Source organism: Talpa europaea (genome assembly GCF_964194135.1).
Source record: "Talpa europaea genome assembly, chromosome: 11".
Classification (NCBI taxonomy): Eukaryota; Metazoa; Chordata; class Mammalia; order Eulipotyphla; family Talpidae; genus Talpa; species Talpa europaea.
The window spans coordinates 102,943,385-102,967,945 of record NC_140078.1 but is presented as its reverse complement, the minus strand read 5'-3'; the positions used below and the strand labels follow the sequence as shown (position 1 = coordinate 102,967,945).

The 24,561-nt window shown below is 63.8% G+C and overlaps 1 protein-coding gene across 1 annotated transcript; it reads left to right on the top strand.

The window, feature by feature from the left end:
• Nucleotides 1-4,693: 4,693 nt before the first annotated feature.
• EDEM1 (ER degradation enhancing alpha-mannosidase like protein 1) lies at nt 4,694-22,525 on the top strand (the record flags this gene model as incomplete). Its single annotated transcript, XM_084246896.1, has 12 exons — nt 4,694-5,160; nt 9,296-9,368; nt 12,296-12,399; nt 13,263-13,434; nt 14,412-14,595; nt 16,007-16,181; nt 17,239-17,359; nt 17,718-17,888; nt 19,213-19,286; nt 20,057-20,153; nt 21,572-21,781; nt 22,436-22,525. 12 exons carry the CDS (start codon nt 4,694-4,696, stop codon nt 22,523-22,525), a joined length of 1,938 nt encoding a protein of 645 aa, XP_084103022.1.
• Between the last annotated feature and the right edge of the window lie 2,036 nt (nt 22,526-24,561).

The window sequence follows — 24,561 nt, the reverse complement described above, 5'->3', positions numbered from 1 at the left end:
GGTGGTGCGGGCGGTTGGTTGAGTGCAGTGCTGTGAAGCTGTCCGCAGCCTCTGCAGTGCTGGTTCGATCCCCTGCGGAGCAACCCACATGGCGAGCAGCCCTCTCCTGTCTCGCCCGCTGCTCCCCTCAGCAGTGTACTTCGTCAGTCTGCCTGTTCTGTTCCCCACTCTGTCTCTGGTGAATCCTCTCACCCTCCCGCGCATCTGGACTGTTCCCTGGCTCTTGTATAAATAAAATAAATCTTAAAAAAATAAAAGCCTCTCATGTCTGTCCACTGTCCACCCAATGCCTGCATTATTTGCTCTTCCTGCATTTTCTCTGAGGGCAAAATGCTATAATTTGTTGTGTCACCAGCTAATTCCTGTAAGTGGCTGCTCTCCTCACCCTTCACAGGAAGGTTGAAAATCGGTGTAGTTCTGGATGCACCCACAACCCAAGGGCAGGGCGTGGGGCAGGCCTGACGAGGTGAGTTCTGGGTAGATCATGGCAGCATGTGACTTGGTCAAACAAGGCCGGAAAGGACACGCACTGCTTTTTTCCTAAGTTCCTTTATTTTGAGTAAGTTGACTTTTTAGTAGGTAGGTAGGTCCATGAATCAAAAATTGAAAATAGGGCCTCCCCTGGTGGCGCAGCGGTTGAGCGCTGGGCTGGGAAGCTGCCCACAGCCTCTGCAGCGCCGGTTTGATCCCCGGCTGCTCCCCGGCCACCGGCGAGGGTCCCACATGGCGCGCAGACCTCTCCTGCCGCCCGCTGCTCCCCTCAGCAGTGGACTTCGGTCCTTCTGCCTGCTCTGCTCCCCACTCTGGCTCTGGTGAATTCTCTCACCCTCTCGCGCTTCTGACTGTACCCAGAGCTTGTATAAATAAATAAATAAATCTTTAAAAAAAAATTGAAAATACTTAAAGCCATGAAATCCTGATCCCACGACTGCATCTGAGTAGCTGTCCCTTCACCACCAGAGGAGGGGGAAACTTTGTGTTAATTTTTATTCATCATTCTAGTGTTTTTTAGAATGCAAACTGCAAAGTAAATAGAAATAAATATGCTTTGAAGATCACACTCAGAAAAAACTAGCCAACTGATTTAAACAAGGCTTTCAAAACTGAACTGGTTTCTCCACTTACTGGTGCATCTTTCTAGCAAGAAGCAGAGTTCCTCCTCAGCCATGGTGTGTGGGTTCTTCTCAGTTTACACGCGTTGGTCAACACCCGGGTGGTTTATCACCTGTGGCCTGTCTACGCAGCCCCGCCATGTGCCTGTGCAGCAACCCAGGCTGCGTCCGTCAGTGTGGACACGTGACAGCCCTTCCCTGCTTCTGTCCCCCGTGTCATGCCAACTCAGTGTATGTGGTATGTGGATAACTTTTGGATTTCCACCTGTCAAACAGATGGGGATGATAATGTGTACTATTCAGTGTTTTTTTTTTTTTTAATAGAGGCATGTTTTATTTATTTATTTGTTTGTTTGTTTGTTTGTTTTGTTTATACAAGCACTGGGTACAGTCAGAAGCACGGGAGGGTGAGAGGATTCACCAGAGCCAGAGCGGGGAGCAGAGCAGGCAGAGGGACCGAATTACACTGCTGAGGGGAGCAGCGGGTGGCAGGAGAGGTCTGTGCGCCATGTGGGACCCTCGCGGTGGCCGGGGAGCAGCCGGGGATCGAACCAGCATCGCAGAGGCTGCGGGCAGCTTTGCAACCCAGCGCTCAACCGCTGTGCCACCGGGGAGGCCCTACTATTCAGTTTTAAACCAAGTGTGAAATTTAGCTTTTCTTACCAAGCTCATGAAACAGGACCACCTTTCTTCTGGAAGGGATTTTTTTTTTTAAAGATTTATTTATTTATACAAGAGCTGGGGTCTAGGCCAGAGGTGCGGGAGGGTGAGAGGATTCACCAGAGACAGGTGGGGAGCAGAACAGGCAGATCCACTGAAATACACTGCTGAGGGGAGCAGGGGGTGAAGCAGGACAGGTCTGCCTCACCATGTGGGCATCTCCCTGGCTGGCCGGGAATCGAACCCGTGCTGCAGAGGCTGTGGACAGCTTCACAGCACTGTGTTCAACCCCCTGAGCCACTGCAGAGGCCCTGGAGGGTATAGAATTTTTTCGCTTGAGTTTCTAGTCCCTTTATGCAGCAAGCGTGTCTTGCTTCAGAAACAGGAATGAGTTTCACAAGGCTTCATACATGACTCGATCTTTAAGAATCCGGCTTTGGATAACAATTCCTAACTTCTTAGAGGAGGAAATCTCTCCTCGCCGGCTATCTCAACCCTGCTATTTAACAGCTCGCCCTGAGCAGCCTCTCAAAGGAGGATCCTTTGAGGTCAGACTTTTGTGGCTTTGCTGCTTAGGGTGATTCACCACCCACCTTCGCAAGACTGGTTCGGAAAACTGGTGTGGGCCTGTTTCCAGGGACGGCTGTCTACAAAGGCTACGAGCCGGCCATCGAAGCCTGAGGCAAATGGGATCTGCATGACCTTGTGGGATGTGACCCCCCATCGCAGAGATCCAGGACCTTGATGGAGTTAGGATGGAGTAGCTTCAGCGTCAGCCCTTCGCACACGCGTTGGACTTGAGAAGTCCCAGCTTTTTAGTTGAGCTTAGACTGCATTTCTGCCCTCCTCCTGTTTTACACTTGTCTGTCTTCGATCTTTTCTCTATGCTAGAGCCCTGGAAACAGGAGGGGCTTAGTTTTTTAACTCACCCAGCTGTGCAACTTGGGTGTGTATGTTCCTGGGACCTGGACTCGATGCTGGACTCGATGCTTCAAAAGGAGGGGTTAAGAGTAACACTGTGGGCTCACGCCCGGAGTGGCTGTCCGTCCACTGCATGCGCTGCCAGGAGCCTGCTGAGCCCTGCGCTCAGCGCCCGGCCTGTACAGAGGAGGAAACAGCCTCAGAACAGCACCTTCCAAGGTCACTCAGAGGGCAGAGCTGCCACTGGGACAGGCCTGGCAATCTCACTGCCCAGTCTAGGTTCTGAGCTGGTGACTCCCCCAACCCCCAAGCCATTTTTACTACCTAGTGCATTTAGGCGCCGCCCTGGCGGTGCAGGGGTTGAAGACAGCCCTCCCCAGCCGTGCGCAGACACCGCAGCGCGAGTTCGGGTCCCAGCCCGCCAGGGAGCTACCCACACGGTGCAGCAGACCCCTATCAGCTCCCCGCTGCTCCCCTCGGCAGTGGGTCTCAGTGGACGGCCTGTTCTGCTCCCCACTCTGTCTCTGGTGAGTCCTCTCGCCCCCACACCGCCGGCCTGCGCCCCAGCTCTTGTGTGCATAAATAAATCAATCTTAAAAATCAAACAAAGTGCATCTGGCTTTCTTTTCCGTCAGCGCGTGGCGCTCGGGGAGGGGCTGCGGGGAAGCCGGCGCCAGCACGCAGCATCCTCGAGCTCATCTGTAAGTTCGGGGTTTCCTCATGGAATGGGGGGCGGTCTGCGTCTCCCCGCCGCTGCTCCCGGCGAGGGGGCCCGTCCGGGCGGAAGGGCGAGCGCCCAGCAGTTTCCTCCCTCTGGGTCACCTTAACCGGAGACGAGACACCTGCAGCGGCCCCGCCCCGGGCTGCGCCCTGCGGGGCGCCGAGGCCCAGGCGGCTCGGGGCGGGGGGCCGGCGCGGGGGCCGGGCAGGGGTCTCCCGCCTGTGAACGCCCCCGGGCTCGCGGGGTCCGCGGGGGCCCGAAGGGTCCCGGGCCGCAGACGGCGCGGCCGGCGGGCGGGCTCCGCGCGCGTCTTCCGGCGGCCGGGCGGGGCGCGGGCGGGGCCGCAGCTCCCCCGGGCGGTGTCCGAGCCCCGCGGCCCCCAGGCCCGGCCGCCCCGCCCCGCCCCGCCCCCGCCGCGCCGGCGGAGCAGGGCCCGCGCCCCGCGGCTCGGAGGGCGGCTCCGGCCGGCGCCCGCCTCCTCGGGCCCCGCTCGGCCGCGCGCCTCAGGCCGGGCGGGGGACGGGGCGGCGCGAGAGACCCGGCGGGGGCCACCCGCCCGCCCGCGACCCTCGGGGGACCCCGCCCCGCCCCGCCCCTCAGCGCCGCCTCCCCTGCGGGCGCGGCCTGGGCGCGCTCTGCCCCGTGCCGCGCCGCCATTGGCCGCAAGTTCGCGCCCCGCGCCCGACCGGCCAGCGCCCGCCACGCCAGCGGGGCCCCTGGACGGCGCGGGGCGGGGCCCTGGACGGCGCGGGGCGGGGCCCTGGACGGCGCGGGGCGGGGCCCTGGACGGCGCGGGGCGGGGCCCTGGACGGCGCGGGGCGGGGTCCTGGACGGCGCGGGGCGGGGCCCCTGGACGGTGCTGGGCGTCTGGGGGCGGGCCCGCCGGCTCGGGGGCGGGCCTGAGGCGTCGGGGGGCGGTGAGAGGCGTAGGGGGCGGGGCCTGCGGGGAGGGGCCGTGCGGGGCGGGGATGCGGCGCGGCCTGAGGCGTTTGGGGGCGGGGCCCGCCGACTCCGGGGCGGGGCCTGCGGGCGGGGCTGCGGCGCGGCCTATGGCGCGGGCGGGAGGCCGGGCGGCGCCCCGCGAGGCCGGGCCGGGCCGGGCCAATCCCCGCGGCCGGGCGGGCGCGGGGCCGGGCCGCCGGCCGGCCGGGCCGGGCCGGGCCGGGCCGGGGCGGGGCGGGGCGGGGCGGGGGGGCGCGGGCCGGTTCCGGGTGCGTCACGGCGCCCCTTAAAGGGGCCGCGCGCGGCGCGGGGAGGATGCGCGGCGCGGCGCGCGGCCATGCGCTGGCGGGCGCTCGTGCTGGCGCTGCTGCTGCTGCGCCTCGGCCTGCACGCGGCGCTCTGGCTGGCCTGCGCGCTGGCGCCCGGCCCCGGCCCGCGCGCGCGCTTCCCGCCCGGCCGCGGCGCCCCGCGCCCCCGTTCCGCCGCGGGCCCGGGCGAGGGCCCGGGGCCGCCCGCGGGGCCGGCGGGGCCGGCGTGGCTGCGGCCGGCGGGGCGCGGCGCGGGCCGGCGCGGCGCGGGCGCGTGCGGGCCGCGGCCCTGGGGCGCCGTGCTGGGCGGCCGCGCCCGCGACGAGTACGAGCGGCGCTACAGCCGGGCCTTCCCGCCGCAGCTGCGCGCGCGGATGCGCGACCGGGCGCGGGGCATGTTCGCCTTCGGCTACGACAGCTACATGGCGCACGCCTTCCCGCAGGACGAGCTCAACCCCATCCACTGCCGCGGCCGCGGCCCGGACCGCGGGGACCCGTGAGTGCGCGCCCCGGGACCCCGACCCCGGACCCCCGACCCCGGGACCCCGGACCCCGGGCCCCGCCCCGCGACCCCGGACCCCGGGACCCCGCGACCCCGGACCCCGGGCCCCAGGCCCCAGGCCCCGCCCCGCGACCCCGGACCCCAGCCCCCCGCGACCCCGGGCCCCAGGCCCCGCCCTGGGACACCGGACCCCAGGCCCCAGCCCCCCGGGACCCCGGACCCTGGGACTCCTCTGACCCCGGACCCCAAGCCCCGCCCCGCGACCCCGGACCCCAGCCCCCCCGCGACCCCGCGACCCCGGACCCCAGGCCCCAGGCCCCGGACCCCAGGCCCCAGGCCCCGCCCCGCGACCCCGGACCCCGGGCCCCAGGCCCCGCCTCGCGACCCCGGACCCCGGGCCCCAGGCCCCGCCCCGCGACCCCGGACCCCAGCCCCCCGCGACCCCGGACCCCAGGCCCCGCCCCGGGACCCCGGACCCCAGGCCCCGCCCCGGGACCCCGGACCCCAGCCCCCCGCGACCCCGGACCCCAGGTCCCGCCCTGGGACACCGGACCCCAGGCCCCAGCCCCCCGGGACCCCGGACCCCATCCCCCCGCTACCCCGGACCCCATCCCCCCGCTACCCTGGACCCTGGGACTCCTCTGACCCCGGACCCCAAGCCCCGCCCCGCGACCCCGGACCCCAGGCCCCAGCCCCCCGGGACCCCGGACCCCATCCCCCCGCTACCCTGGACCCTGGGACTCCTCTGACCCGGGACCCCAAGCCCCGCCCCGCGACCCCGGACCCCAGGCCCCAGCTCCCCGCGACCCCGGACTAAGGCCGCCCGGGCTGGAGTGCGAGGGGCCGGCCTGACCGCAGGACGGCGGGCGGGGTGTGGGGGGGGACGGCCCCTTCTCGCCCCGCCCCGGACCCGCTCCACCCGCACCCCGGGGTGCTCGGCCTTGGCGCCTGGGCCGGGGAGGGAGCCCCGCGCGGCCGCCAGGGCCCGGCCGGGCAGCGGTTTGACAGCCGGTCCCCAGGGAGGGAGGGCCCCGCGGGCCGCCCCGGGTGGCCGTCTCCGGGGGTCTCCGGGGGTCTCCGGGGGTCTCCGGGGTCTCGGCCGGCTTCTGACAGCCTCGGGCCCCGGGGAGGCTGCGCGCCGTCCTGCTCGGCGCCTGGACTTTACACCCGCGCCCTGCTGCCCGTCGGGGTTGTTTGGGGAGAAAAATGTTGAAATCTGAAGGGAAAAAAGCCTAAAATCCTGCCGGCCAGCAGGCCCGGCCCCTTCCTGCCCCCAGCGCCCTCGGCTCGCACCTGGCGCAGCCCCTGTGCTGGCCCGGGCGCCCTCGCCCCCCTGCGCGGGCCCAGAGGGGCCCCAGCACCCCCTTCCCCCCTCCGGGAGCTCTCCCCTGGGGTGAGGCAGGCAGCCGGCCTGGGCCCCCTGGCCTGGGTGGCGGTGGGCGGGGATGGGCGGGGATGGTGTTGGGGTGCTTTTATGCCTTTTTATTTATTTTTTTGACATTGTAAAGGGAGGGTCTCTTAGGAAAGGGGGCGGGGAAGCCAGGAGGCCCGCGCGGCCGCAGGTGGGCAGGGCCGCAGGTGGGCAGGGCCGCAGGTGGGCAGGGCCGCAGGTGGGCAGAGCCGCTGCTCGCGAGGAAAGGGTTTGGGAGCAGACGCGCCTGTGGCTGCAGCTGGGCAGAGCTGATGCAGGGCTTCTCCTGCGGCACCCCGGGGACCCTCCGGAGCGCCGGGGCCTTCCCGCCAGGATGAGGTCTCTGGGGGCGGCTCGGGGGTTGCTTGTACAGTAACCGTGTGGGGACCCTGAGGTCAGGCTGCCTGGCCATGTCTCTGGGGAGGGCCTTGTGCTCTGGGCACCCTTTCCTGTTTCTGGGGCGATCCCGCGAGGCTGACCTGCCCGCCTGCCGGCCCCGAGGAGGCGGGTGTTAACGTGAAGTGCGTGGAACCTGAACACTGGAGAAGCAGCAAGCCTTCCGTCAGCCACAGGCCTCCCGCCGCCAGCCCGGTACCTCCCCGGCCCGGGTGGCAGCGTCCAGTGTGTCTCCGAGTGCGGGGGGTTACCCTTGCCCGTCTCGCGGGCGGTGGCGACGGTCAGCCCGGGACTCGGCCGCTGAAACAGAAACAGGCCTCGGCGAACAGGCCACACGAGCCCGGCCCCGGCCCGCGCCTGCTCTGCCCCTACCCCCAGGCCCCGGGGCTGCGGGTCACACTTGTGACTGTTGGAAAATCGCGTCTTCTGCATCCCCAGCCTGGCCCCTGCCGACTGGCCCCCTCCCCAGCCTTCAGCCCCTGCATCGGGACTGTGGGCCGCCGGCTCTGGGCGGGCGCGGGCGGTCAGGGGGGCCTTGCTCGCGGGTTGTGAGCTTCGTGACCAGATTGACCCGTAGGCGCCGCGGTTGCCCGCTTCTCCGTGCTGGGTGGCTGGAGGCGGGGACGGTCACCGTGGGGGCACGGGGCAGCCACTGAGGAGAGGCGTGCAGGAACGCGGGCCGACTGGATGCCGGGACGGAGCCGCAGTCCGCCTGGCCAGGCGGCGGGAGGGTCTGTGGGGTCTGTGGGGGGCCTGCCGGGTTTTCCGGAGCCTGTGTCTTCCTTCCTTCCCCTCCCCCGCTCCCGGTTCTGTTTCGGCCCCTGGTGAAAGGGGCGTGGCACCGTGTGGTGGGGCCGCAGCGCCTGTCCTGGGGTGGCTCGTCTGGGGGAGAGGCGCGGAGGCACCGGCTTGGGTCCTGCAAGTCCGCGTTCAGCGTGTGGCTCCTGCAGGCGCTTGCTGTCGGCGGCCGCGGGGCAGCCCTGGTTGGGAGACGCGCTGGACCGGGCCCTTCTGCTCGGAACCTAGCAGGAGAAGCACAGCAGCCAGGGCGGCCCTCCAGCCGGGGCCTGGGCGGCTGGAGGGCCAGTGGGCGCAGGTCGGTGTGACTCGGGAGACGGCGGGGCCCTGGGGCCCTGCCTTCCAGCACCTTCCGGCTGGGAGGCTCTGCGCTGAACGTTCCCATGAGCCAGGCTTCTCAGCACAGGCCTGGGATCGCACCACGTGGGCCGGGCAGAAGCGTCGAGTTGGCAGAACGAGTGTGAGTGTGGGGCCCCCAGTGGGCGTGGCCCTTCCCCGCTCTCTGCCCCTTTCCCTTCCAGCCCCTTGGGGTGCCCATGGGAGCCCACAGTGTCCGTTTGCGGAGGGCCTCTGGCAGGGCCTGCCCTGCTTGGAGAGGGCCAGGAGGCTTCTCTGTCCATGGCGCCATGGCACAGCACAGCCTGGCCGGGGCCCCTGCGGGGTCTTGAGGGGGCAGGACCAGCCTTGGGGCCTCGCCTGGGGGAGGTTGGCACCTGCCAGAGCCCCGGGGCTGCAGCGCGGCCAGGGTTGACGGCAGCGTCAGGGCCTTCGGGAAAGTGAGAGGGGCCTTTTCCCTCGTGAACATTAAACGTGATCTCTGCGGCTGTCGGTCCTTCCTTCACTGTCTCCGAGGCTCCTCCTGGCCTGCGGGAGGGCGGGTGAGTGAGCACCGGGGCTCGGCGCGGCCTTGCAGTCCCTGCCTGGGCTGGGCTGCTCTTCCTCTCCCGGCGTCCTCTGACCCCGTCCACTGGCTTCGCCCCGTCGCGGGCTGGAGGGGGCTTCAGAGGGGAACGGGACTCGCTGGGCTGGGGCAGGGGCGGGCCTGCCTCCTCGCTCCCGTTGGGGGGAAGGCCGCTCCGGTGCAGGGTCCACTTTTGAACCCTCCTTGGGGTGAAGGAGGAGCTTGAGCAGGGGTGCCAGGAAGGCCAGTGACATCCCACCAGGCCCGGAGTGATGCAGAAGCTGCGACCGCTGTGCGCCCCGGGGGCATTGCTCCGTGAGGGAGCGGCAGGGCTTGTGTGCAGCCTTCTTCCCAGCGGCGCCAGACCCGAGTTTTGAAGCTGGACGGAGTGATGGCTTGTGGGGATGGAGTCTCAGCAGGGCAGAGGACGGTTGGCTGCCTCCGCCTCCCACGCCCCTGCCTCCACCCGCTGGGACCCTCAGGACGTGACCTGGGGAGCAGCCCTGCCATCCCGTCCCCCCCCGCGCAGCCCCCCGCCTGTGCCGCCGATGGGTGTTCCGTTTCTGCGGCTGCTTTCTCTAATAAAGTGCTTTTATTTAACTTGCATCTCGTTTCTTTTTCAGTTCAAACCTGAACATCAACGACGTCCTAGGGAACTACTCGCTGACCCTCGTGGACGCGCTGGACACTCTGGCGGTGAGTGCTCAGCCCCACTCTGCTGTTCTGGGTTCGCTGCGATCAGCGCTCTGGAGGGGTTGCCCTCCTGCCCCAGGGCTGGGTCCTGGGAAACCTGGAGCAGTGTAGTCATTGCCCTGAGGGCTGTTGTTTATTCAGAAAAGCATTGAAGATTATATGAGGAGAGACGAGATTCCCTTTAAAAAAATGCAGGAAATGTAATTGTTTTTAGGGAACTCACTTTTCTCTTTTTTTGTTAAAGATTTATTTATTTATGCATACAAGAACTGGGGTGTAGTCCAGAATTGCGGGGGTGAGGGGATTCACCAGAGACAGAGGGGGGAGCAGAACAGGCAGACTGACGAAACCCACCGCTGCGGGGAGCAGGGGGAGACAGGAGAGGTCTGCTGCGCCGTGTGGGTAGCCTCCTGGCGGGGATGGAACGTGCTGCAGGGGCTGTGGACAGCTTCACAGTGCTGAGACTTAACCCCTGCACCACCAGGGAGGCCCCCTAGGGAACCCACTTTTCTTCCAGTTTCCCACTTTTTATTCCCTCACAGAATGCAGAGAGAATTCCATGGGCGTCCACAGTCACTGCGGTTAAGAGTTGTATGTGCAGGAGCAGGGCCCGGCTGGCAGGCCCTGAGTGCACCCACGTCTGAGCCCTGGTCTGGCTGCTCGCAGGCCCCTGCACAGAGATGCCTCTCCTTTGCTTGCTGGGATTTGTGGGGGCTGCCAGACTGCTGCTGCCCATGGCTCCTCACCCGAGATTTCCTTCTCGCCTCCGGGGATGGGAGACCTCTGCACAGACAGCTGCGCGGACGCTGTGTCCCAGGCGTGTCCTGCCGCCCCTGTAGGACTCGGCTCCTGAGGGGCTGACCTCTGAGGAAAGGGGCTTTTAGAACGCCTTTGCTCTCCTTCAGCCCAGCAGACTCACTGCCGCACGCGCAGATCCTGCATTTTATCATCCGCTCTTGTCTCCTGCCTGCCCAGGAAGAGCCAGAGCTGTCAGGAGTGCTAGGTTTGCACCCCTCTGCCCTCTCTGCTTGGAGTATAGTCGTTAGGCCTGGAGGGGCACTTGAGTGCGTGTCCTGCTGGGGGTCGGTCTGGTAGGACATCCGGGATTTCATTCTATTGCCAAGCAGTTTCTTGTCCCAGTATCTCCTGAAGACATTGCTGCTGTGCCCCATCACCCCCTCGCCTGCACCCCTCCCACACCTCGTGGCCCAGCAGAATGTGCCCAGACGGGTCGTGCAGCCTCCCAGCCGCCAGGCACCGAGGAGAGGCTCGGCCCAGGCCCATGCGAGTGGCTCCGGGCTCCGTCAGTGGCCTCTGCAGCCCGCGTGCTCTGCCGCCCCGCCCCGCCCCGCTCTGAGCGTGGAGACCTCCTCTCCACACCCTCACCCAGTGGCCTCTGGCGCTGGTGGGAAGGAGTGCAAGTCTGTGGCCTCAGAGTGGATTCGTGCTCAGCTGGTCCCTCCCAGGATGGAGTCCCCGAGCTAAGGGTTCTGTTTCCAAGTGAATGTGACACACTCAGGGCCTCGGTCCCCGCCAGAGAGCTGCACAGCGCGGCAGCATTTCACAGGCTCTGAGAAGCCCCTCAGGAAGAAGCCTGTTTAGCTCTGCCCGCCCGGCTCTAGTGAGGCCCGGCCCTGCCTCGCTGCCCGACCTTCTGCCAGAGACCGGCGCTGCAGCTGGATGTCGCTTCGCAGCCTCCCGGTCTCAGCGCAGCCAGTGCCGGCAGCTGCTCTGCGCGTTGTTGTCGGTGACCATCTGCAGGAAGCAGGCTTGGGGTGGCCCTCCTAGCACACGCGCCGGTCACGTGTGAGCACGTCAGCGTCCCTTTCCAGCTGCCGCTTCTGTTGAGGTTTCCTTTCCTCCTGTGAGCGGGCTTGAGCAGCTGTGCCGTGGGGCCCCGGGGGACCTGCCACCCCCGCACAGCCGCTCAGAGGATGGGGGGGCTGGGGAGCGACGCCTGGGCTCATGGCACGTGCAGGGAGCAGCGGCGAGGGGGCGCGGCCAGGCGTGCTAGGGACACAAGCAGGCAGCGTGGAGGCCGAGTAACGTGACGCTTGCCCTTGTTCTCATGTCCGTCTTGTGGTGGTGTCACGACTTTTCGGCAGAAGGAAAGCGTTTCAGGTCGGGTTAGCCTATAAAATTGGGTGTGCTTCTTTGTGTTTCCTGGAGGGAGAGTAGCTTGGGAGGAGAATCGTAGTGCTGCACCCTTTCCACAAGGACAGCCTGAGGTTTGCAGGGGCGCTAGGCCCCCCGAGACGAGACTCGTCCGTTGGCCAGATGTCTTGCTCTCCTGGGAACTGGACACCCAAGCTGTGCGTTTAGTTGAGGAGCAGAGGGAAAGTCACATTTCTCTTTCTTCAGTTTTCAGCTTTATTTTTACTCATCTCCTCATCTCAGGAATTTTTTTTTTTTTGAAAGATTTGTTTATTTATGCATACAAGAACTGTGGTGTAGGCTAGAGGTGTGGGGGGATGAGAGGACTCACCAGAGATAGAGCGGGGAACAGAACAGGCAGACTGAAACACTGTTGAGGGGAGCAGCGGGGAGACAGGAGAGGCCTGCTGCACCATGTGGGTTGCTCCCGGGCCGGCCGGGGGATTGAACTCGTGCTGCGGAGGCTGCGGACAGCTTCATAGGTTGCATCTTAACTCCTTGCGCCACCAGGGAGGCCCCTCATCTCAGGAATTTTAGAAATGGTCAGGCCTGGCATGTTAAGTGGGACGAGGCGACTTGGGGGCGTGTGCCGAGGGAGGGCCTGTGAGACCTCACCTGCAGTCCTGCGTGGAGCCCGGAGCCCTGAGCAGGAAGACACGGTGCCGGCTGGAACGTGCTCTGAGAGCGCTGGGCTCTCTGCCCTCCGGGCCGCCCCCGCTGCGCATAGCCCATGTCATTTCCAGCCGCGCTGATGGTCTCTGTTCCTCTTTTTAAAGATAATGGGAAATTCATCCGAGTTCCAGAAAGCAGTCAAGTTAGTGATCGACACTGTTTCATTTGACAAAGACTCCACCGTCCAGGTCTTTGAGGCCACGATAAGGTAAACTGGCACTTCCGTGGATGCGGCGCGCTAGTGTGTGTGTGTGCGTGTGCGTGTGCATGTGCGTGTGCATGTGCGCACGCAGAGAGGACCGGGGCCAGGCGGGTGCGGGGGCCGGCTCACCTTCCTGTTTGGAGTTATAAAAATGAAAGAAATGACGTTCAAAGTAATGACATCTTGAACACTTCTGCTTTAATGTTGGGGTGAGGTCGGCGCCCCCTCCTGCAGATCTCCACGGCCTCCCTTTCTCCAGTCAGCGTCAGCTTCCTTTCAGCTTCCTTTCCTGCTGTCGCGTCCCCAGGAAGCCCCTGCTGGTTTCTGGAGGAAATGACAGTTCCCGTCTCGCCCCCAGCGGGCTCCGCTCCCTTCTGGGCGCATTTCCTCCTCCTGCCTGTCTCACACGCCCCCCCCCCGCCCCCCCCAGTCCATACCCAGTTTTGTGTGTAAACACTTATTCTGGAAAATGCCCACAGTCCCGCCACCCTTCAGGGCAGGTGGAGCTAGGAGGGTGGCTCCTGCCCTGGGCAGGGCCTCCCCCCAACACCCTCCAGACTTCTCACCCAGAATGGGAGAGTTTTGTCAGTTGCTCGGTGGCCCCCACCACAAAAGTTCTGGTGTTTATTGTCTTGCTCTTTTCTGCTTCTTGTATTCCAAGTTTTTTCTCCAAGTGAGAAAAATCAAGAATGATTTACTAAGATTAAAAGGTGGTGTTTGTCTTGAGACTGAGCGCGCTGCGCGTCAGCCTAGAGGGTCCTCTGAACCGGGCAACTGAGTCCAGAAGGCATGCGAGGCTGCTCTGTCCTCTCAGCTGCGCCTGTGCATTTGCACCGACAGGCTCTCACCCTCTGTGTTCTCTCGCACAGGGTACTGGGGAGCCTTCTTTCTGCCCACAGGATCATAACCGACTCCACACAGCCCTTTGGCGACATGACCATCAAGGGCTACGACAACGAGCTGTTGCACATGGCCCATGACCTGGCCGTGAGGCTGCTGCCTGCCTTCGAGAACACCAAGACGGGGATCCCATATCCTCGGGTGGGTAGGCCACAGGAGCGGGGGCCCCTATCCTCGGGCGGGTAGGCCTCCAAGACGGGGTCTCGGAGCCACCACCCTCCCTAAGTATATTTACTGGGGGGAGACTGGGACCAAGGTGGAAGAGGAAAACCAAGCCGTGTTCTTGCCAGAATTTGGTCCTAAATGCGAGGGAAATGTTTTCTGCCTCATTCAGTGTTTATTGAGTACCTACTGTGTGCTGGGCAGTCACATATCTGACTTCATCCTTCCCTACGGGAACTTTGTTCCCCGTGCTCAGTTTTCTTAGGTCCTTTTGCATGTGGGGCTCATGATCCCTGCTGCAAAGCCCGTCTGACCTGGGTCCATTTCCTGAAGACCCTCGGGCGAGGTGCGAAGCGCGTGGAGGTTCTGAAGGCTCAGGTCCTTCAGGCGGATCCTTCAGATAAGCCTGCGCACACCTGCATGCTGGCTTCTGGCTTAAACACAAGATCTGGAGAGATTCCGTCTTTACGGCAGCTGGTTTTTGAGCCCAGAACTCCCGGGGAATGGAGGCAACCCTTGCGGACCCCGCTGGGGGATCGCAGTGCCCAGGGCCGCGGGAAAGGCACAGGCTGCCTTGGGTGCCCGGCGCCTCCCTCCCCGGTCGGGGAGCGCTGAGGCTGCTGAGCAGGCGTGAGTGCAAGAGGCCTGCTCCAAAGTCACGAGCAGCACGGCCTGCTTGGTCTCTCACCCCACGGCTGTGCAGTGTGACCAAGGGCCGCTGGAAGCATGGCCGGGACTGCGATTTCCCTAAGGTTCGCTCCCTTGAGCCCCATGAGGCTCAGGCATGCATACTGGCTCGATGAGCCTTACACCGGCTCCTGCGCTGTCTTGGGTGTCATGTGGCCTGCGAGCTGGCTCATTGCAGCGTGCTGGGCCCCGAAGAGCTGCAGCCTGTGCCCTGCCAGCTGCCTGCAGGGCTGTGACATCCACCTTGCGCCCCGTGTCCTCTGTGCCAGGTGAATCTCAAGACGGGCGTTCCTCCGGACGGCAACAACGAGACCTGCACGGCGGGTGCCGGCTCCCTGCTGGTGGAATTTGGGATCCTGAGCCGCCTGCTGGGGGACTCCACATTTGAGTGGGTGGCCAGACGCGCGGTGAAAGCCCTCTGGGAGCTCCGGAGCAACGAGACGGGGCTGTTAGGTAGGTGGCAACCTTCTCCGTCACCGTGTGCCGGATCCTGTCCCTGCCCTTCCTCTTTGTGGTGCTGTCAAATCTGGGAACTGAGGACTCGGAAGGGTCGGCCCGGCCCTGCCTTTGGCTGTTTCTTCACGTGATGTTTGCTTAGAGTGAGCCTTCAGGTTTGCTGGGAGGAGAAGAATCTTCCGATTCAGCCCCTTGGTGTGTTGCTCGGAGAGTCACTGTTAAAGGAAATGCTGGAAAAAGAGCTGCCCTGCGGCAGGTGAAGTTACTCCATGCAAGGCCTGAAGTCCAGGAGCTTAGGGTTATGAGAGGCTGGTTTTCTGCTTTGAAAATGACTGAGGCGTGGCCTAGTGGCCGCCAGCTTGGACTGGACCTGCTTTGGGGTCAGGGCTCAGGGTGTGCCTGAAATCACAGCAGCAGGAAAGGTGTAGTGAGTCGCCTGCACCCGCACTAACCACTCACCTGCGGGTTCTTCATGGCTCCCACTCCGGGCTTGGGTCTCACCCGGTGCAGCTGTCTTCCCCCGAGGGGGGCCCTCTCTGCTCTGGGCTCACATACTGGCTGTTTACCCGGGTCGCTGCGGTAAAGCTGCCCTTTTCATTAGCGGTTTTCCTTATCCTGCTTAAGTTTATTCACAAGTTTGTGGTATTTAATCGTAGTGGAAATAAATGTGTCCCCCGCCCATCACCAGGTGCGGCCGCGGCTCCTCAACCCGGCCTGCACGACCGTCGTGTGTGGCTCGAGCCAGCGTTCCCTGTCACCCTGGGACGCCCCTCCAGGCCTGCCAGAGCTCGGCCCGACCTCACAGTAGCCATCTCAGCGCTGCCCAGAGACCACTCTGGCGTTACTTCTCGTTTATAGTTCCCTTTTATGGACAGTTTTTCTATGAACAACATGATACTTTCTTTTCCAAAAACTTTTTTTTTTTAAAGACAATTTTTTTTTTTCCAAAGATTTTTTTATTTATACAAGAACTGGGGTGCAGGCCAGATGCACGGGAGAGTGAGAGGATCTACCAGAGACAGAGCGGGGAGCAGAACAGGCAGACGGACTGAAGACACTGATGAGGGGAGCAGTGGGCGAGGCAGGAGAGGTCTGCTGCACCTTGTGGTTGCTCCCTGGCCGGCCGGGGATCAAACTCGTGCTGCAGAGGCTGTGGATTGCTTCACAGTGTGGTGCTTAACCGCTTGCGCCACCCGGGAGGCCCAGACTGATTTTTCTTGTCTCTTAAGTGTCCGCAAGTGTGTGCCAGGCGCAGCACCTGTATTAAGAAAGGCCCCATGGTTGCCCCTGCTGCTGCCCGCTGATGGCCCTCCAGGGCCTGGCACCTCCCCGCTGCCCGTGGGGGCAGTGCTGCGGCGGGCGACAGCCGAACGTCCCCAGGTGCTGACGTGTGTGGTGGCTTTTGCAGGCAATGTCGTGAACATCCAGACGGGCCACTGGGTCGGGAGGCAGAGCGGCCTGGGCGCGGGCCTGGATTCCTTCTACGAGTACCTCCTGAAGTCGTACATTCTCTTCGGAGAGAAGGAGGACCTGGAGATGTTCAGTGCCGCGTATCAGAGCATCCAGAGCCACCTGAGAAGGGGGTGAGTCCCCGAACCGGCTCCCCTGCGGCCTGGCGGTGATTAGACGGCCTTCCGGACCCTTCTTGTGTTTCTTCACTCACGGCGTCTGCTAGTTTCTGCCCTCACCTTCCCACTCTCCTGGTTGTCAGTCGCAGGGGGCAGGGGTGGGGAGGGGCTGCTGCTACTCACGGTCACCCTGGACTTAGGGCCTCCACGGCGTCCTCTCGCTGCCCTGAGGGTCGGGAACCGGCCCGGCCGGCCTCTGTGGGCAGCTCCCCTCCGGGTGGCCTGAGACAAATGGGGGCCACCATGGAAGCCACGTGTTTTCGCGGCCGGGTCTGCAGTGACCGGGCCACCATCTGTCCGGGTTGCCGTCGAGTGCGGGGGGTGGGTGGGTCCTGCTGGGGACTGGCTCCGCGGGTGTGTTTCCACTGTGGCTGCGCGTGCAGATGGAGCCCAGTGCAGGGTCATTGCTGAGTATTTTGGGCCTTTGATTGCGGACGGTAGAAGGACAGTGAGCACGGTCTCCCCGCCATGCTTGTTTAGGCAGCGCTGTTGGCTGCTGCGCCGTCGCTCGTCCTGTGTGGCGGCCGAGAGGGGCTGTTTGAAGCTAGGTGGCTTCTCCTGATGTCTCCGCTCTCCCCAGGCCTTTCTTTGTCGGGTTAGGGCCTGTGCAGGGACAGCTGCTAGTGTCCTGCAGACCAGGCATTTCCTGGGCCCACTTCCGTCCTGCCATGGGAGCCCCGGCACAGGCGCTGTGTTCAGGCAGGGGCTGTGGCCTGAGTTGTCATTTTTGTTCTTTGGAGGCCCAAGCGAGTCGAGGAGTAGCCCTGAGCACCGTGCACCCGTGTGCTCCCAGGCCCGCGGAGGGTCTCCCCAGAAATCAGCAGGCTCCTGCCTGCCCGTGGCGGGCCGGGCTGCGCTCCAGCCCGAGTTCCTGCTGTGGCGCGTGCTCCGTGCGGACAGGCGGAGGTGGTCTGCCCGCCGAGGCTGAAGGGCGAGTCGGGAGAGAGCGCGCTGACCCTCGCCCGCCCGGCAGTCCCTGAGCCCCTGCCCTGCGCGCTCTGCTTGGCCGTAGCCGGGAAGCCTGCAACGAGGGGGATGGGGACCCCCCGCTGTACGTCAACGTGAACATGTTCAGCGGGCAGCTGATGAACACCTGGATCGATTCCCTGCAGGCCTTCTTCCCGGGACTGCAGGTACTTCCCTCACCCGACCCGTTCTCGCCCGATGCCCCGGGCCTCTGGGTCTGTGGATTTGGGGGGTTCATAGCCCAGCATGTCCCGATGACTCTGCTTGGGCGACGAGGGTGAGCGCTGACCGGGCCTGAGAAGCAGGGGAAGCCGCAGAGGCAGGCCAGGTGCCAGGGAGGCTGCCCTGGGGCCCAGCTGCCTGCCCGTGGTGCCGACCCTCCTGTCCTGCCCTGATGCCCAGGGCCGCGCGGCCCGGGGGAGGGCATTGTGCGGGGGCGGGGTGGGAGAGCCAGGGCCAAGGGCACTGTCCTGCCCTTCGGGCTCTTCGGGGTGCCGTGGCTTACATGTGCCCGTGTCCCCTGAGGTTCTGATAGGAGATGTGGAAGACGCCATCTGCCTCCACGCCTTTTATTATGCCATCTGGAAGCGCTACGGGGCCCTCCCTGAGAGATACAACTGGCAGCTGCAGGCGCCTGAGGTGCCCTTCTACCCGCTGCGGCCCGAGCTGGTGGAGTCCACCTACCTCCTCTACCAGGTAGGGGGCCCTTGGGCCCTGGGCCAGGTGGGCCTGTAGACAGACAGGCTGCTGCGGGTAGGGGCCCGAGCTGCACCAGCGCTCTGTGCGTTCTTGTGCCCTTGACGGTCAAGAGGGAGGTTGGGTGCTCAGTGTTTCCATGTTTATTTAACCAAAGAACCCACATGCGGTGGGGTCCGTATTCCTGGTCCGTGCGGTAAGTATACAGACAAAAACTTGCTTTTCTTGCTTGTAAAGGAAATTATTTGGGATTCATCCACTTGCCAGTTGTGCTTCGTGTGTAAGCAGCACCTACTGCACTCCTTCCCCGAGGGTGTTAGTCTCAGTGCCAGCGCGGTGCCCCCCTCGGGAGTCTCCTCCTTGCGGTGAAGGCAGACATCCCCCCAGAGTCCACATCCGCCCCTGGCAGCCGACCCGTCGTGTCAGGGACACCGGCCTCACGCCACCTGCAGCCCGTCAGCACCCTGCGGACGCTGCGAGACGCGCTGGGGGAGCCCGGGGTCGGGGCTCCGTGGCTCAGGCGGGTGCCGGCCTTTTGTCCTGAATCCTTGTGCTTTGCTTCTGGCTGGAAAGGGGACGCGAGGCCGCCATAGTGCTCTCCCTAAGTAGGGGGGGCTCGTGGCCCCAAGCTCTCGGTGAGGGAGGGCTGCCGCTGGCTGAGCTCCTCCTGGCACTCGGGGTCTCTGTGTCTCTCGCTGCCTCCCTGTCCTGCCATCCTCAGCCTCCGGCTCGCTCTGTCTCCTTAGAGTGAGGGGTCAGCCTCACAGCCTGGCCCGGGCATGGCCGAGTCACGTGGCTGCTTTCCTGCCACACTAGGCGAGAATCGGTGATGACCCCACTTGTAACCTCCCGGTGGGTCAGAGTCTCAGCTCCCCAGAGAAATTTTTTACTAAAGAAACCGTATTGGAGCAGGAACAAAAGAGTCAGCCAGGAGGTCTGAGTTCTCAGGGTCGGGAGAGGAGAGCGGAGAGCCCTCCCTTGTCCGGGTCCCTCACAGCCCAGCAGGTGCAGTGTGGGCCGAGCCCGGTGCTGGCGCCTGCACCTTGCTTGGTTTCTAGATGTGTCCCCAGACCCGGTGCTGTCCGGGAGGCCAGGACGCCATCGGGGCATCAAGGGGCTGTTGCTCTGCCCTGGAGCAGGCTGATTCTGCCCTGTCACGTCAGGACGGAGGCTGCTTCGGCACCCGCTGTGGGGTCCCTGGGCCCCTGAGTCTCGAGGCCTCCCAGATGGCGTGAGCTGGGCCCATGCCTGCGCCGGCCGCAACCTGCTGGGGACCTTGAGGCACGCAGTCCCGCTGGATCACGTTTTCTCCTGCTCTCTTTAGGCCACCAAGAACCCCTTCTACCTCCACGTAGGGATGGATATCCTGCAGAGTCTGGAGAAGTACACGAAAGTCAAGTCAGTTCTCTAAGTTCCTTTTTCTACTGGCCACTTTCAGTTAATTTTGAGTTCTGGGAAAATACTGCTTGGCATTTTAATTTATCGAACAGGTCATTCATGCTGATTTTGTAGGGGAGTTGTTTACTTTATAGTAGAGACTGTCCTTTAAATTGGGGATCACTTTGACTTTTGGCCTTTTGTTCTGCAAGCTTCCAGCGGAGCGCGCACATTATTTTTAAGTAACTGTTCCCCCTAGCTCAGCACAGGACGTGGGCGCTCAGGACGTCTGGGGAGCGCACCGGGCAGACGGGCGTTAACGCCGGCCTCCCCAGGCGCCCGCGGGCGCACACATCGAGGGCCCTTCCTTATGCGTCTGTGTAGAACGTGGGTAGATGTGTAGATTTAAAATCCCTTTCAATTTTGTGACCTTATTTTGTGACCTCAATTTTTAGCAAGCATTTTGTATAAAATACTGTTTAGACTATCCAGGTGATACATCAGCTTTACAAATACAGGGGCTGAACGTTTAATGCAGCCCTCAATTTGCTGCTGGTCGTTGTCATGGTGCCTGGTTACGCTTTTGGCATACGCCCTCCACCCCGCCTTGCCTCCCTTCTCTGCCCCGAACCTGGGTTCAGCCCCTGGGGCTGACTTCAAGCAGCACCCTGTGACTTCAAGGAGCCGCCCCTGTGGCTCCTGGTATCTGGGCTGGGGCCTGGGCCGGCGCACCTGCTTCTGAGGGGGAGGCGTGGGCGGGAGGGCGGCGCCTCACGGAGGTTGTCTTGCAGGTGTGGGTACGCCACGCTGCACCACGTTGTGGACAAGTCCAAAGAGGACCGGATGGAGAGCTTCTTTCTCAGCGAGACCTGTAAATACCTGTACCTGGTGCGTGTGCACAGGCGGGCGTGGGTGGCGTGGTCCTGCCTGGAGCGTGTGGCTGCTCCTTAGCTGTCGCGAGCCCTTTCCGTGGGCCCTCCGGTCCCTGGATCTGGACACGGCACGGGGTGGGTGTCGGCAGCGCGTGGCTGGGCAGGTCGAGGGGCGCAGTGGTGTCCGGTAGGGACAGTGCTCTGGAGGGGGCCCCTGTCCCCTCTGGCTGGGCGGTCCCGACTGACCTCACGGCCTGGCCAGTCCCCAGAGCACCCCTCCCACGTGGCGGGAGGTGAGCAGCTCCATCCTGGAAGGGCCTTGCTCTTCCCCACAGGAGCTCGGCCTGCAGGGAGGGTCAGGCGGCCAGTGGTGGAGCTGAGCAGCCCTCCTAACTCCTGCCCAGTGTGCTTTGTACTAGCTTGGCCGACGGCCTAAGGGATGTCTGCCACGCGCGTACTTGTGGGCCGCACACAGGGATGCTCCCAAAAGCTCCCGGTCCTGTCGTGCCCGGCCGCCAGGCAGGGTGGCCCCTGGAGGCTGGGCGTGGACAAGTGGCCCCTGGAGCTGCTGTTCTGACTGCTGCTCGGGTGTGTGTGCTGCAGGCTGTGAAAGTGCGGGTCTGAGCCTTCCAGACGTTGCAGCTGGGGCCCCGCCATGTGGGTGCCTGCTCGGACCCGGGCCCCTCCTTACCCCTCCCTGCTGGTCCCAGTGGCCAGGCCGTGGCCCGGCAACCTGAGCAGGCCGGGCAGAGCAGCGGTGTCCTGCGGGCAATAGTGGAGTCAGGGTGCTCTCAGGAAAGAACTCGGGTCTGGGAAAGCAAGCTTGGGGTACCCCGTGCTTGCTGTTCGCTGTGTGCACGTGCGTGGGCAGCCACGCCAGGCAGGGCAGGCCAGGGCAGGGCCAGACTCCCTGGTTCCAAATGCCAGGGATCCGTTCACATGACACACCCTGCCCCCTCCCCCAGTCCCGCCCCAGGCGTGTTCTTTCTGGATGCTCCCCCCCACCCCGCCTGCCCACCGTTGGTGCAGGGTTTCCCGGGCGCCCCGTGTGCTCAGCCTGGCCATGCTGTGACTTGGACATCCGGCTCCGGGCTGGGCCTGGTGCCCTGGGCGGAGAGAACAGGAGCCGCCACCGCAGGGAGCCTGATTGTGGGGGGCTGTTCCAGAGCCCCAGCCCAGGGCCCTGCTTGCTCACTGACTTGGGTCTTAGCGGGACTCCTGCCCCTCTAGGCTGGGCGGCGGGGAGGTGGGTGCTGGGGTGGGAGGCCTGGGCATCCGAGTTTACCCAGAACAGGTGGCTCTGCCTGGCAGTCAGGAGGGGGGGTTGCCCTTTTCACACCTGCCCCTGGAGCACCGGAGCGCCAAGCACTCTGATTGGCCCCGGGCGCCGGTCAGCGGCAGCACACCGTGTCTCTTCTCGCTCCGCCTCCGCAGCTGTTCGATGAGGAGAACCCAGTGCACAAGGCCGGGAGCAGGTACCTGTTCACCACCGAGGGCCACATCGTGGCTGTGGACGCGCACCTGCGGGAGTCGCCCTGGAAGGAGCTCTTCTCAGAAGAGGAAGGCCAGGCCCGGCCCGGGAACTCCGCGCCCAGGCCCCGGCCCCGGCCCCACGAGCTGGGCGTCATCAACTCCAGCTCCAACGTGAGTGCTCCGGCCGGGGCGCCTGGGCAGAGGCTCTCTGCTCCCCGGGCTGGGCCTTAGCCTCGTCAGGCCTTGTCAGTCCCGGTCCTGTGGGGCAGCCACTTGTGGGGAGCACATAGTGGATGTACTTGGGTCTCCCGAGATGACATCCAGGTTCTCAGTCTTGCATCTCCGTTGAGGGGGGAAAAAAATGCCTTTACTTAAAAAATGAAAAAGCAAGCAAGCGGCTCTCTGGAGCGCCGGGTCTGAGCCGGAGGCGAGAAGCACCATAAGCTCAGAGAGGCCACGTCGTCTTCAGGCTGCCGACGCGCTGGCCGTAGCTCTGGACACAGTGTCGGGTCCTGGCCTGCCCTGGTCTGGCGTCTGAGCCCCGGCTGCCCGGTGTGTCGCCAGCCCGGTGACGAGGTTAAATGATCTTTCACGTGGTCTTTCACGCTGGTGCTTTGCTCCACGCAGGGCCTCTGACAGTGTGGAGACAGTTGTGTTGTCACACCTGGGAGGCGGGGGGTGGGGGATGTCCCAGGTGCCAGCCGTGCTGACCAGAGACCCCTGGTCAGGAGGTCTGGGCATCCGAGTTTACCCAGAACGGGTGGCCGTCAGCCTGTTTCCCGAGGCCGCCAGCTGCACTCATGGTGCCCTGTGCTTCCCTCCTAGTGCAACCGCATCCCCGACGAGAGGAGGTACTCGCTGCCCCTGAAGAGCGTCTACATGCGCCAGATCGACCAGATGGTTGGCTTGATTTGACAGGTGCCCCCGCAGTCGCCCCGAAAGGGACCAGAGGCCGAGCCCAGGCCACGCGAGGTCCGGCCGCCAGTGAAGAAGATGCCGTCTGGCCGTCCAGGGTGGTGTTGGAGTTTTGTCCAGCTGCCCGCCACACTAGTAAATTCTTGCATACGTTAGCGTTTCTCTTCTCTTCGGTGAAATGCCCTGTGTTTCTTAACAAGGGCACGTGGACGTGAGAAGGTGCCTGGAAGCCCGGCTGCTCGCCACAGGCCGACGCCTCGGCTCCTTGGACAGATCTCCGCCTGCTCCCGGGCCCGGCCCTGCACGGGCTGCCTGTGGCGCCTGCGAGCAGCTGGGCCTGGCACCCCTGCGGATGCGTCTGTCTCCCTCGCGCTGGATAAGCAGGCTCCCCGCAGCCGCCTGTGACTGAAACCTCACGGGGACGGTCCCCATCGCTCCTCTGTGCGCCAGTAACCCTCACAGTGTTACACGCTGTCTGCTTATCGTTGCTGGTTCTGCCCTAATCCTGAAGTCTCTTAGGGCCATGCCTGGTCCAGGGCTTAGCAGGTAGGGCTCTGCCGGTAGGCTCCGTCTGCTTTGAACTTACCTGAGGAGCTCCCCTAGTTCCAGAACCGGGTGCCTTTTAGGGAGAGCAACATACCTAAGTGTCTGAGCCTCCGCCTGTCTGTTTACTAACCAAGCGTTCTCAGTTCTGAGTGTTTGGGCTGGAATTTTGTTGTTTCCCGTGTCTTGTGCCAATGGGCTGAGCCAGGGAGGAGCTGGGCTGGAGGCTGCTTCTCTGTGGAGACGGGCTGTGGTCAGTGCCTTCGCCTCGCGGTGTTGGGCTGCAGGACGCACAGCTCCTGCAGGCCCGTGTGGCTCGTGGGAGGGCCGCCGTGACAGGGACCTGGGTGGGGAATAGTTAGGAAGAAGATTCTGGAATCTTGCAGGCCAGTTCATGCCTTTCAGCTTGATATTTTAGCAAGCTCGTATAAGGAGGGAGTCGTGCTAAAATGCCTTTCTTTTCGTACAATCTCCTGAGCCGGAGTGGAGTCGTCTGTCTGTGAACTTGCACTGTGCTCGCCTGTGAAGCAGAGGCGGATCGGAACCCGGCTTGGCTTCTGGGAGGTGGAGGTGGGCGAGGGGGGGAGAGGGAGGTGGGGAGGGCGAGCTGCCCTGGGCCTGGTGGCCGCGCCTGGCCTGTGGGTGCCGGGCGGGAGGGCGCGTGATGAGCCTTCAGGCGAAGCCAGTGCTGCTTAAGCCATTACCCTGCGGCCGGCCCGGAGATGTTTACTCCTTGAGAATTCAAGTGCTACTGTTTTTTAAGATAGATCTCTCATTCAGGTCTTTGAGATTCTTAAAAAAGGGATTTTCAGTAACAGTCACATCACTTCTTTTAAATCTTTACTATGCAAATTATTTTAAAGTGAAAAAAATCAAATGCTTCTATTTTACCTTTTTTTCTTCATTTGAGAAGATTCTGTTCAGCGACATGGTCTCATCTACTGATTAGGAAATTTTCTTTGAAAATCCTTTATTTTCAATGTTGTTATTGACTCAGTGAAACCAAAAGGCCCCTTTGAAAACCCGCCCGCGCACACATGCCCGGGCCTTGTCCCTGGCCAAGCCGGGAGGGACGGCCCCTGGCCCCAGGGAGGCGGCCGTCAGGGGAGACGGGGCCCTTCGTGCGCCTGTCTGCCTGCTCTGGGCGCCTCCTGCCCCCACGCCCCTGACCGCAGGTGTGCGCTCCCCGCGGCCTTCTCGTCGTCGTCCCCCGCAGGGCCCCCCCTCTGCCCGCTGGGGCGTCCTGCCGTGCCACCTTGTCAGCTGCGTGCCCCTGAGGCCCGGGCTCCGCGGCCCGCGCGTTCTGCGTCAGGTCTGCCGCCCGCTCCACTTGGGGCGCCGGGCTCGTCCCAGCACACGCACGGGGCCCAAGGTGAGGGCGAGCCCCGAGCTGGAGGCTGCTCCTGGTCAGTGGTCCGGGGGACCTGGTGCCCGAGTGCTGTCTGGGGCCAGCCCCGGGGAGCGTGTCCTGAGCGTGACACTGGCTTCTTCGC